The 13,517-nt window shown below is 49.2% G+C and overlaps 1 protein-coding gene across 6 annotated transcripts in view; it reads left to right on the top strand.

Moving 5' to 3' along the window:
* The window catches only part of Mgll (monoglyceride lipase), a 165,114-nt gene that overhangs the window by 87,570 nt on the left and 64,027 nt on the right, over positions 1-13,517 (top strand). For all 6 annotated transcript variants that reach the window (XM_085690594.2, XM_048416524.3, XM_048416523.3 and 3 more), the window contains one exon: positions 12,166-12,272. In XM_085690594.2, the coding sequence (XP_085546720.1) occupies positions 12,166-12,272 (107 nt within the window). The remainder of the gene's footprint in view (positions 1-12,165; positions 12,273-13,517) is intronic.

The following is a 13,517-nucleotide window of genomic DNA, read 5'->3' as shown; positions in this document are numbered from 1 at the left end:
CATCAACAGGGACACAGTGGTTGCCAGCTTCACTGTGTGTCTCCTGTCTTGTAGTTCCCAACGCAGTGTCTGCTGTCACCCTCATGTCATATGTGTGGTAACAGAGGACCAGCCACTTGTCCTTGTCAGGAGTCGGGAAGTAAGTGATCCCTGTTACACTAGCCCCTGCACACCTGAGGGAATCTCACTAGTGCGCTTTGCGTTTGTTAAGGACTAGCAAGTTGGCATTGTAGCAAAAAGCCATGAGGACGTACCAGTTCCAGTAAGATGGAGGTGAACTCTTAAAGTTGGTAAGATACTGCTGTCAGTTTCCTTCCACTGTGTTGGCCCACCATTCCTTAGGGTATGACCCAGTGACCAAAGCTGGTCTTAACTGTGGCATAAAGAATGAACAGGTCTTAAGGCAGCGTGCAAGCAAGGGTGGTGGAAACTTTGCTTTTCCTCGGCTCACATCCCATTGGCAGCACATTGATTCACTTAGTAAATACTAAAGGCGTTCCTTTGCAGTCCCTCTGGGGTGGGCAGGCTGTGTGATATGGCGGGGAGGCGGGACAGCAGCCATGAGACAGGGCGGAGCTTGCTATGGATTTTGAGCATTCCTACACCCTCATTGATTTGCCTCACTGTAGGAAGGGCTGGAGGCGAAGACCTGTGGACACAGACCACTGAAATAAATGTCGTTTACACATTTACATCCCTCAGACTCTACTCACCCTGAGGAAGTCAGGCCAGATACTGGGAGCTTCAGGTGTGGGCGAGAACCGGGCAAATCTCTCAGGTCCTGTGGCAAAGCAGTCAAAGCACCAAGTCAAGGCCAGGTAGCTCCAGGTTCTGGTTCCAACATCTTATACCTTGTTGTCCACCATGAGGTGATGCAGCCCAGGAGCCCTTGCCAGGACTGGCACTGAAAATTTGAATTTTCAGACTCTTTCTTCCTAAGTCACCTTAGTCAGGCACCCCACGCTGTGTGTAGTGACAGGATTGGGCACATCTTCTGGGATGATGTGTTGATTTAAGATGACGACGCTGTCTTGATTTTCCTTCCCCTCTGGCCTTTGCAGAGCTCGTGGTGCCTGGCAATTGCACTGTACAGTCTATGCTGTCCCAAGAACTTGCCGAATGAGTCGTAGACTGCTGGCCGGAGGCTCCACCTGGCCCTGAGGTGCTTAGTCGGCCGTGGGAATTTCTGGTCCTCCACATCTTGCCTCCGGCCTGCTCTGTCCCACGTTTCCCTCTGGTGCCCTCCAGCAAGGACACATTGCCCGCTGTCTTTGCTTGTTGTGAATCACAAGCTTCCTCCATCCTCCTCTCAGGGTCTCAGTGGCTAAGGAACCTAGGATAGCAAGTAGCGGAACCTTCTAAGATGGCGGCTTCAGCGCAGGTGAGGGTTGGAAAGGCTAGCGGCAAAGTCAGAGCAGAGTTGAGTGCCCGCCATGCCTGGCTGTCTGCTGACCGCTGGAGCTGTGGGAGTCCGGGTCTGGGTGGAAGAAGCAGGTTAGCGTTAGGAGGCTGCTGTGTGCTCTGGTAAGAAGGGATGGGGGTGAGCAGATACGGAAAGAAGGAGTCCACAAGCTTTAGTGGGGAAGAAGCCCTGAGCTTCGAGTGCGGGGCAGACCTGGGGCACAGCGGGGAGAACCAGTCATAGTCCAGACTGGGCGCTCAGGAGCTCAGGACTTGGGGTTCAAATTGAAACAGAGAGCTAAAAGCCCGAGACAGAATCCAAGGATGCACACTGTCCGTTCCAGGGCAGCCCAAGAGTTCATTGTGGGTGTCACACTGATGCAGTCCTGGGAACACTTTCTTCTACTTGAACAACTCCGCTGGGAGAGAGGTTTCTCCGAACCTGATGAAATCAGTCAATGAGCACTCGGAGCAGCTGCTCTGGGCCCAGTATTGTCCTGTACAGGGAAAGTGGGGAATGAGGAAGAAGAACATGGGACAGGCAGGGTAGCGGGGGTGGGGGGCAACAGGTACTAACAATCCCGGGAGCATGGGAACCCAGAGACAAGAGAGTCTGGGTATATCTGGGTGAGATGCAAGGGGTGTTGTTACCCAGAGCCCTGGGTGTTGCTCTTTTGAGTGGATGCTCTCTCCAGGCACAGGAAAGAAGGCACCTGAGGTCAAGGCCTGGGATACACAGGATAATACAACGTTAGATAGCATGATCCAAAAGACTCCTGCATGCCCAACCTCTCTGTGGCACTGTCCTCATGAGGGGCAGCTATCAGAGCAGAAGGTCTGGCGTCACTGGGCTTTGATGCTGCAAGTGAAGGCATACTCACCCCAGCTTTCAGCAGAGCAAATTTGTGCGCCTTAGAAAGCAGTGTGTCAGGATCTGGTAACATAGACCCCGCTATACCACACCTTAAATGGAAAGCAAGGGGAGGATTCTGGCATTTATACTGCAGTGGAGCCATGTGTGTCTTCCAGGAGGGAGAGACAGGGGACGTTTTTAAAGATAAGAACGAGGATTGCTTTAGATATTTTTAAAGCAATAATCCTTGGTCACAATGACAATACCCATGTGGCACCAGCCCCAGGTTGAACAAACAGTTGCTAGGCAGAAACCTTTGAAGAAATCCTTTTAGCATGAGGCTGCTCAGTCCCCTGTACAAGCTTGTGGCTCCGGCAGAGTCTTTTAGGGTGGGCATTATCAGGCACGGGGTTAAGAAACTTTCTTTTATAACTTTCTAGGTTTGTGCCCTCATTTTTAATATAAGCCAGCACCTTCATTTTGATTCTTCCATGTTAAGCGTGTCCTAACCTTGCCCCCATCACCAGGAGGTACAAAGATGTCTAAAACTGTGGGACGTGCATTTCACCCAGCTGGACATGGTCCATGCATTCCGAGAAGGGAGGACAGAGAGAGAAATCGTAGAATATTCCTACAGAGTGAATACTGCCCCGTGTTAAAAATGTGTTATAGTGTACACATGACCCCAAAGCCTGTTAAAGGGAAGCTGGCTGTAACATCCCTTGTGATAAGTCTCTGGGTGTGAAATTTTAAATGCAGGTGGCCCTAAACATGTTATTATCTACTTATATATGTAGGGGACACTTTGAAGAAAAGCGGGAAAATGATTAATCATCACAGAAGACCAAGAGGCTGCTCCACATGGAGACCAAGAAGCACCTATGTGCATGAGCCTCTGTCATTCCCTCAGTTGACGGGAGGGCGGTATTCACTGCATCATGGTCATTCAAGCAGGATAGCAGGACTGTTTGTACTTTTTGATATTCATGGCTGGTTAGCATTGAGAAATCACACAGGCCTGCCAGTCTGTGTGACGTTGACCTGTGTGGATTTGGAGATAAGGGTTGGGGACACATTGCTTCTCTTAGGCTATATAGAGAATTTGAACTGGGCCTGGTGGTACAGACCTGTTAGCCCAGTTACCTGGGAGGCTGAGGCAGGAGGATCATGAGGTCAAGATCTGGTTGGACTATGGAATGAATTCAAGGCCATCCTGGCCAACTTAGTCTCAGAAAGTAAACAGAACTGGAAATGTAGCTCAGTGGTAGAGCATGTGCCAGTCATACATAAGACCCTCTGTTCATCTTCCTTGCTGTCAGAGGGAGGAAAAAGAATTCTGATACCCTAATGTTGTTTTTTCTACTCTGAAATGTGTTAGGTATTTGTAAAGTTTTAGGCATGTAAATAAGGAAATACAGCTTTAAGAAAAGCATTGTGCTAAATCTCCATCTTTTAGAGAATGTTTTATTTAATGTGTGTGAGTGTTGGCCTGCATACATGTGTGTACCACATGAACAGTGCCTGCAGAGGCTAAAATAGAATATCAGTTCCTCTAAAGGTGGAGGTACAGATGACTGTGAGCCACCATGTGGGTGTTGGGAACCCAAGTCCTCTGCAAGAGCAGCAAGTGTTCTTAACCACTGAGCTGGCTCTGAAGTCCCAAAAACTCCATCTTTTTGCCCTAGGTTCTTGCCCCCACGTTAATCCCAAAGATACGACGATAGACTCAAATCATCATGACCAAGTTAATTAAAGCAAGCTTTGTTTATTCGTGTACACAGGCTGCTTCCCCCTAAGGTGGGGTTCAAGAGGTCATCACTAGATGTGAGGAAGACAAGGTTTTTATAGCTCAGGGATAGGGGGATTCCAAATGTGGGGGTGTTACCAGACAAATATGTGGGGTTACAAGAGCAGAATATAACAACCTTGTTGGTCATAACAAGGTAGCTATAACAACAAATGGTTATAATAATCTTTGAAACAAAGGTAGGGTTGCAAGATGGTTTTAACAACTTTTTGAAACAAAAAACATGGTTGCCATTTCCCGGAATAGGCTGTACAGAACCATTTGTTGTTAAGGTTAAAGGTACAGCATAGCCCAATCCTTAAGAAACAGGTTTAATCATAAGTAGGAATGAACCTAGTTTGTCTTTACTATGAGATGGCTTTCCAGCCTAAGATGGAGGCAGGCTGTTCCATGACCTACTCTTAACTTTCCAACTCAGGAAGCACGCTGTGCAAAATAATCCTGAATTGAGCATGGAGTAGTCAAGATAAAATACTACTTGGGAGACAATATGCTCTTGGGCATCGTGGGGATTTTCTTTGCTTGCAGAAAGTCAGGCTAGAGGCTGGTCTTCCCCAGGACAGCTGAGCATAATAGAGGAACCTGTGAGGAGGGCTCATCAGAGACCAGGGTGATTGTCCCAAGATCCTAGTGGGGAGCCACCTTGGAACTGGTGCTGCACAAGGAAGTAGGGACAAGACCAAAGTCCCGGGGAGATGATGTTGATTCATCCCACAGCCAATGGTGGCAGGAATGAGTGTGACCCAGCGTGCCTCCCATGCCTGGGGAGTATGGTCTGGTGTGGTCTCTGCTACTCTGTTTGCAGGCATACTGACTGACTGTAGGCCTCCTGTGGCTAGTTCTAGAGAGCTGGGGGTGGGGCCGTCAGCTTTTCAGAACCTGCAGGCTCAGCAGGCTAGATTAGGCAGGCAGACCACGGTGGGGGAGAGTTAAATGTTCATTGAGAGATGCTGGCAGCATGCTAGGTCATGTGGTAAAAATGCATCAAGCTGCTGGGCACCTCAGCCTGCTGAATGCTGAATCTGCCTTTGCTCGTTCATATGGAAGCACATCCTTGCAGTGGTTTGTAATTTTCTAGTTGAATGACTTCGGGGTGGGCCTACTTTGGGATGTAATTACCCGTGTGCTGGAAGCTGTACTGAAGTCCATGCTCAGAGGAAGGGACAATGCCAGACATTGCGACAGTCACCAAAGGGCTCATTACCTGCAGCCTGCAGTTGGTTTGAATGTAGTATGATGGCATTCTTATGTTCCAAAGGCCTAGGAATTGGAAGGGACTGGTCCCAAACGAAACAGTGGCCCTGCTGCCAGTCATGCAGGAGGGACAGGTCTTGTCCACTGGATACCACAAGACCCTGACTTCAATGGCCCTAGCCAATTGTTCCATGCAGCTTTTTAGTGAATATCCTAGCAAAATACAAAAGACTTGACTGTGGACTCATTGTGTGCTAGAAGTGGATGCTCTAAGCAATGATAACTTAGTCCTAGGGGGGATTGTAAATTGGAGCTGCTTAAAAGTGGCCATTTCAAAGGTGGGCCCAGTGTGACTGTTTAAGGCACAACACTGAAAGGGCTCCTAGGCCATCTGGGTTTGGTAGGAAAGGGAGCTATGGTTGCCTAGTGATGTCTGTTCCAAGTTTAAGAGGCTGTAAGTGATTAGTGATGTCTGCTCTGAGTGATTTAGTGATGTCTGCTCTGAGCGATTAGTGATGTCTGCTCTGAGTGATTTAGTGATGTCTGTTCTGAGTGATTTAATGATGCTTGTTCTGAGTTCAAGAGCCTGTGGTTAGTGAAGCCTGCTCTGGTGGCTCATGCATCACTTCCCAGTAATCTAGCATTTTCTAGGCCTCCCAGATCCCTGATGCTGTGATAGGGGCTTTCTCCAATGTTCTCTCCTTTGTTCCCAGAGGCAGCAACTCTGGAAATAAGTAATGATGCTGTTTCCACAGGAAAATGTTCATGGAACAATGTGAAGGAATTGAAAGCAGGAGCCAAAAATGAAGCACACAACATAATTACAATTAATTACACGGTGATTTCTACTTATGACTATGTAATTGAATCATACAAATTATAAACAAATTTAAATATATATAGCAAGGAAGAAGCTGGAAGGAAGTAGATCTAGATGCTCATAGCGGTTAGATTTTCTTTCCTTTATGTCTGTCTTTATTTTTCTGCAATGACCCACATTCCTTTTTCAAGCATACATAAATTAAGTGTGAGTGGGTGTGTGCATTTAAAAAAATATTACATATTTGGGGATTTGGTGGCATGCTTTTTTGCTTCATAAATTCATTGGAGACATTAATTACTCCTCCTGACTTAAATTTAAAATAGTTATTAAGGGCTGTTCCAAACTGCTGTTTTATCTGGGGCTGAGATCTGGACAGCGGCTTTTGCCATGGCCTCCTCCAGTTCTAATGCCTTGACCTCAAAGAGTGGGCAAAAGGTGAGAGTTCACTGGGAATCCAAAGGCACCTGCCATGGTTTGAATATATGTCACCCAAAGAAGGGAAGGCTTCCTCCGCTCTTCTCAGCCCCTCTGTGGGAGCTGCTGGGTTGGTGGTCTGAGGTCCTCTGGGCCAGGGCATGCCCTTGAAGGATCCTGGACTCCCGCTCTCCCTTTCCCTCTTTTGTTCATGGCTGTGAGGTAAATTTAAATGCCTTTGCCCATTTGTCTTCCACCCATGATGTGTTGTCGCTGACTAAAAGCAGTGGGGCTGTGGCGAGCCAAAATGAACTTTTTCTCTTCCTAAGTCGATTACCTCAGCAATGTATCACAGTACCGGGAGGCTTACTCAACATCAGAGCCTCAAAGAGGGGCATTGGACTGAAGATTGCAGTGTTTGCTTATGACATAATCTCATTTGAAGACATTTAGAAACTTCCCAGTAACTTCCAGCAGAACTCAGGAGGCTTGGCTTCCGAGGAGCAGGAACATGCTGTCAGGAAGCAGGGAAAGAACACCTGCCATCTCAAGGACCCTGTGGTTCCTAGTCTGTTTCAGTATTCTGCTGCAGAATGCTGGAGCCCGGATATTTTGTAATGGAAGGAGGTTTGATTCAGCTCATCGCTGCGGGGATTCAGGAGCACAGGATTGACTTCTCCTCAGCACTGTGGCCTCAAAGGAATCATGCCTTCTCTGGAGCTTTAGGGGGACAAACCTTATTTAAAGCTTATTCAAGCAAATGGAATTCCTAACGGGGAAATGAACTGTGCCCATGGGGGGCCCAAACCCTGTAGCTGATATATACTTAAGCATTTAACACGGTATCATTTTAAAACTGGAATTGTATTTGTTATAACTCACACACCTGGATTTCTAATGTTTTAATAATAATTGTGGTTTATTAAGAGTCAAGCCATCTACATTTTCGAATCACCCCCTTGGTGCCACCATGCCTAGTCTGGTTGCCCTGTGCCCCCTCCCCCAGACACCACAGGGTGCAGACGGAGGCTTAGGTAACCTGCACTGAGGGAAGCTAGGCATCCAATCAGGTGGGGGTCACCTGGAACACTGATTGCCTTGCTTCTTAGATGAGAGCTACCAGAGCTAGCTTGTTGCAGAGTCCCGCCTGGCTCACATCACAGCCCACACAAGTGCCTAAAACCAGACTGATAGGTGTAGATTTCTATGGAGAGAAAACTAGATGAATAGATGGGGATCTAGTGAGTGGCTTCCAGAGCCCTGATACAGCAAAGGTGAGGGACACACTCTTCTTTGCCCTGGACAAAAATGAATGAATGGATGAATGAATGAATGAATGAATGAAGCAGTTGTAGCATAAGGAATTTCTCTAAAAAGTGAGGAAGGAGTCTCTGCTAGTCTCTTGAGTTTCAAGTTGACCCAAGTAGTTAAGTGTCCTGTTCCCTGGTCTTAGAGGAGTCTACAGTGGTGTAGACCAGCATCCATCAAAGCACCTTGCCCATGAGTCAGAACTGCGCTCGCTGCATGTAGAAATAATCAGGAGAGGCCCAGGAGCTCCCGGTTTCAGTACGAAGCCAGCCTCCTGGGGCCATGCAGAATCAGAGCTATGGAATGTGAGCTGCAGCTACCTGGCTGATCACCCTGGAGCTTCTTCTAGAGTGTTGCACAAAGGGGAAAGAAGGCAGAGAGGAGACAGGCATTCATAGCACTCTAGCATCATGGATAGACTCTTCTAGAATTTCAGTGATTCCAGGGAGGCTCATAGGGACCAGCCCAGCCCAGAAGGTAGTGTACATGTCAACCTCCCCTTGCCTTCTCTTTCTGGGAACACTTCTGGGGACCAGTGTGTGCACATCTCAGGGAGAAGAGGAGAGCTCATTGGGTGGTAGGCTATCCTCTGCTGACTGTTGGGCACTGGGAAGATGGCTGGAGGTACACAGGGATCTCAGCTGCACTCTCCAGTGGACAGGGCACAGCAGGAGAATGGAGGCCTTACACAGCTATGACTGAGAACCCCAAGGTCGCTGTCAATGCCGATGTAGATAGAGGGGGCAATGTATATGGTCAGCAGGATGCCGCCTGCTAGCGCCATTGTCAGGGTGGTTGTTCAATGTCTTCCTTAATGACCTTGGCTGACTTCCCTGCCTTGGACCCTCCTCAGCCTTCTGTTTCAGTGTTGGGTGGCAGTTGAGAGTGCACAGCTTGGGTGGACAGGAGTATTAGAGGCAGAAGCATCGAGGCCAGGCTGCTGTGGGTCTCAAGTGCTCTGTTTTGAAAGTGTATTAAGTGGCGGAATGCTTTCAGAAAACTGGCTGTGGTTCTGCTATCATTGCAATCTTGTTTTCTTCTTGAAAAACGCCTCTGCTTTTTAGTAAGAAATGAAGGTTGGGTTTCATTCGGATGATTCATGTAATTCCTGTCGTGTTTGCAGAATCTCAGGCCTCCCTTCCAGCCCTCAAGGCCTCTGCCTTTCTTTGTTCCAGCCCCGTCTCTGCACAGCTTCACACTTGTCTTGGATGCCCCAATGCTGGTGGTTCCCACCTGCACATTTCTCTGTTCAATTTCTCTATAGAAGTGTTTGTCTGTGTGGTAAACAGGGTCATCTGTGGGTGACAGGAGGCATTTGGGGCAGATGTTGAAGGGAACTGGGTCCTTTTTTGCATAGTTAAGTAAATAGCAGTAGGAGATGCCTCCGGGACTTGAGCAGATGCTTGGAGAGTTCTGCCTGTCCGTCCATTCATTCATCCATCCATTTGTTCATTTGTCCGTTCATCCATCCATCCATCCATCCATCCATTCAACCATCCATCCTTCCTTCCTTCTTTCCATTGTCCTTCTTCCCATACCTGGTCATTCATCCATCTGTCCACCCATCCATCTGTTCATCCACCCACATGGCATTTATGGCTCAGAGGCCATGCTCCAGGGTATGGGATACCAAGATGAGTCTGTGGAGTGTGGTCTTTCTCCTCAAGGAACAAAGGATGAACTAAATAAAGACAGAGGTAGGAATGGGCGCTGTGTCCCTCTTCCTGCACGCTCCCTCCTGACAAGTGAGCAGAGCATCTCTCCCATCCTACTGTTTCTCCCCTTGTCCTGGAGCACACGTGTGGGCGGGATGGAGCCAAGTCTCCCCACCTAGTGCTAGGAGAATATCAGGCCTTGCTCCACAGATAGGCAGAACAGGTGAAGCAGGGCCCACCAAGTCCAGAGTCCTGTGGGGAACAGAAGGGAGAGCCCTGGTTCTCTCAGCCCTGGCTCAGGTATCCCCAGGTAACTGTGGTTGCTGCCTGTTGCCTGACTTCCCAGGGGTCTTGTTCAGTCTCCTGGAGCAGGTGGCTGGAGGGGAAGGATAAGAGTGTGACAGGTCACAGGTTGTTTCGCTTGTCACCCAGGGGTAGAGAAAGCAGAGGAGATGTTTCAAAGGCAGAGGGTACTCAGAGCCTTTGGGCATATTCTGGGCCTGCCTTAATTAGGGTTGCTACTGCTGTGAAAAAGCCACCATGATCAAAAGCAACTTGGCGAGGAAAGGGTTTATAAAGACAGATGTGCATCCTGAATCACACAGTCCACTGAGGGAAGCCAGGGCAGGGACTCAGAGTGGGTGGGGAGCTGGAGAGAGGAGCTGAAGCAGAAGCCATGGAGAAGTGCTGTTTAGTGGCTTGCTCATCATGACTGGCTCAGCCTGTTTTCTTATGAACCTAGGACCACAAGCCTGAGGTGATGCTACCTACAAAGGTCTGGGCCCTTCCACACCACTAAGAAAATGCCCTATGGGCTTGCCTACATCCTGCTTCTATGGAGGCAGTTTCTCAGCTGAAACTGAGAGGCAGTTTCTCTTTCCCCTCCGATGACTGTAACTTGTATCAAGTTGACAGAAAAGTAGCCAGCACAAGGCCCTTATCTCCTTCCTTCTCAAAAACTCTGGGATTCCCTTTTCACAGGTGTAGAAATCAAGGTCTGTGGGGACCTAGAAGTATGCTGCGGAGAGCCGTGAACTTGTATCTAGGTTTTCATACCTTATGTGGGCTGCACATCTACGCCTCATTTACCAGCAGCGCCATCTGAGGTGTGCGGTGGTGGGCTCATCTCTGCTTCACAAGCAGACAAACTGAGACTCTGCAGGACTAGACCACCTGAACCCTTAGGAAGGGCAGGTTCACTGTACTTGGGAGGAAGAGCCATGCCACCCAGTGAGGGCTCACTCGTTCTGAAAAGCTTTGAGCCTCTGGCTCCTTTATCTCAGGTTCCAAATGGTTTCCAGGGTGGCCCCTCCTCGCAGGGCTGTGTGCCAGGCAGGCCATCTGCTTCTGAGGCCTGCTGCCCCTCCCACAGCCACTGCCTTCCCCCTGAACGCCTGGCTCCCGTCTGGCTGCAGCCCTCGGGAAGTTCCAGGGGGAAGATCTATGCGGCCTCTTCTGCAACCTAAATGTTGTTGCTGTGGGTCCTGCCTTGTCTGCACAAACAGCTCTGCTGATGCTCAGCTATGGTCCTTTGTTGAGGATATGGGATGCCAGGGGAGGCGGGGCAGCCCTGGACGGCTTCCCTTGGCACCTGTTCAGGGCTTGGCTGCATCAGCTCCCTGACAAGCATCCTCCTGGCTCCTGGCTCCATGGTGCACGGTAGCCCCGAGAGCTTAGCACAGAAGTCATATCAGGTCACCTCCCTGCTTGGTACCATTTCTCTTAGAGAAGCTTCCCAGCTCCCCCATGTTGCCCACACCTTAGAGCCCCTCCTTTCTCCGTCACCACCACCAAACAGTGCCTGGAAGCTGCCAGGCATCCTTCCTGTGCCTGAATTTGATGCACCTGTCCCTGTAATCAGAGCGCTCTCATCAGGCCTGGGCTTTGCTCCTCAGATACTTTGTCCTAGGCCTTCCTTCGAAGGCCAGTCCACTGAAACCAAGTAGGGCTCTCCTGCCTGTTCCCTCATATGTCTGTCCCCTTTTGCTGAGCATCTTTCCTCCTTGGCTAAGAAGCTGTGAACAGCCTGGGGCAGTATTGTGTTTTTATCTCAGAGTCCCCAGGGTCTGGCTCTAATAAGCTCCCATACTTCTGGGCCATGTTAGGTACAATGGTGACTTCTGTCGATCCCTGCTGAGGGTCAGAGTAGTCTGAGAACTTTCCTGGGGTCACCAATGGTTGCCAACAATCAAACCAAGCTTGACTTTTCTTGGGGAGATGTAAACAAGTGTCTAAATAGGATATTCTCAAGAGGCAGAGTCCAGCGTGTAGAGCCAGTGAATTTATGGGAGCTACAAGAATTTGTATGTGGCGTTAAAGGCATGTGGGGTACCTTCAAACAACTGCATCACCTAAGAGTTCCATCCTATTGGGAATGACAACCTCATGGAAGCTGCACCATGGTGTCCCCCTGATGTAGGTGGGTCTTCTGTATTTTTGTTGCTTTCATTGGTTAATTAATAAAGAAACTGCTTGGCCTGGTAGGTCAGAACATAGATGGGCATTGCTAAGAGTGCATCAGAAGGCGAGCCAGGCTGCGGGCTCTGTCCCATTACTTTGGAACTGCATTTTAACACTAGTCCCTGACTTACTGGAGGGCACAGGGAGCCGGGGTTTGGCCTCTGGTTCCTTGCTGATTTGGTGTCAGCTCCCCAGCTGCTCCAGCCGTCTTTTCTGTGGTTTTCCTAACTGTTCCCTCCTTATCCCCCAGGGCCCTCATCTTTGTGTCCCATGGCGCGGGGGAGCACTGTGGCCGTTATGATGAGCTGGCTCAGATGTTGAAGGGGCTGGACATGATGGTATTTGCCCATGACCACGGTGAGTACCTCTAGTATGCCACAAAGGCTGGTAGAGAGGCCCCTGTCTACTCCGTCCTATCCCCATTCCACCCCCGCCATCTTCTTGTCTGATTCTGTTTTCTGGGTTAAAATTTACATGTGGTGTTATATGTGGGATGATGTGTGACCAGAAGTCACCATCAAATCGGAGTTTGCACGCAGCCTTATTGGAAGCTTGGCTGAGAAACCGAAGCTGGGCCTGTTTCTCCAGGAGCCCACCTGGGCCAGGGAGTCCTATAGTGTGTCTGTAAGGTGCTTTCTCTCAAAGTGGACACTGGTTCTCTCCCAGAGGACTTCAGGTGGATGCAGTAAGTCAGATTACGTCAAGTTCTGATCTCATACGAACCAGCAGAGGTTTATAAAGTGCCTCAAGCTGGGCACACAGGAAACGCCTTGAGTGTGTTTGCACATGTGTGTATACACACACGTACACACTCATGCACAGCTGCACATACACGGCACTGTTCAGAGTAGGAGGAATAGTTTATTTTGGCTCATGATTTTGGAAGTTTTGGTCCATCATGGTGGAACAGAACAGAGCAACTCAAAGCAGCCAAGAAGCCGAGAGAACAAGTCTGCACTAAGGCCCTTCTTTTTCCTCCCCTTTTATTCTGTCAGGTTCCCAGCCTAGGGGTTAGCACCACCCACACACCCCACTGGTGTCTTCCCCACTTAGCTCATCCTCTACTGCAGTGCCCTCAGACACACCCAGAAGTGTTCTGTAAAAATCTCAGACATTTCTCATGTCAGTCGAGTTGACAGTGAAGATTAACGACCACAAATGGGTGTGCACATGTAGACGCATCTGCACAATGCACACTTAACACCCATAGGTGTGTGGGAGTGTTGGTGTGCAAGCACACATGGGTACACACATGCATGCACTCACAATTCACATGTGCGTACAGGTTATGTGGTTACACGCAGACAGATATGCACAGATGCCTCCAGGCTAAATAAGTGGGTTTTTTCATGTGACAAAAAACCCTACTGCCAACAGTGCTGGGCTCGTTGCCCAAGTCAGTATGTGACTTCCAGTCCTTGTTGCACTAGGATTTGAACTAAGGTCTCAAATATGCTGGGCGAGTAAGCACTATATTGCTGAGCTATACCCCCAACCCAGTAGGCAGCCCCTGAGTTATTTTTGTGGTGTTCTCTGAAGCTGGGCTCCCAGTGACAGCGTGGTCCTTTCCCCACATCCCAGCGTAGTTCTCTGCCATTCTGC

The sequence above is a fragment of the Myodes glareolus genome, chromosome 6 (assembly GCF_982192425.1).
Source record: "Myodes glareolus chromosome 6, mMyoGla1.1, whole genome shotgun sequence".
Lineage (NCBI taxonomy): Eukaryota > Metazoa > Chordata > Mammalia > Rodentia > Cricetidae > Myodes > Myodes glareolus.
Note: the sequence above shows the minus strand (reverse complement) of the source record. Positions and strands in the feature narration are given on the sequence as shown.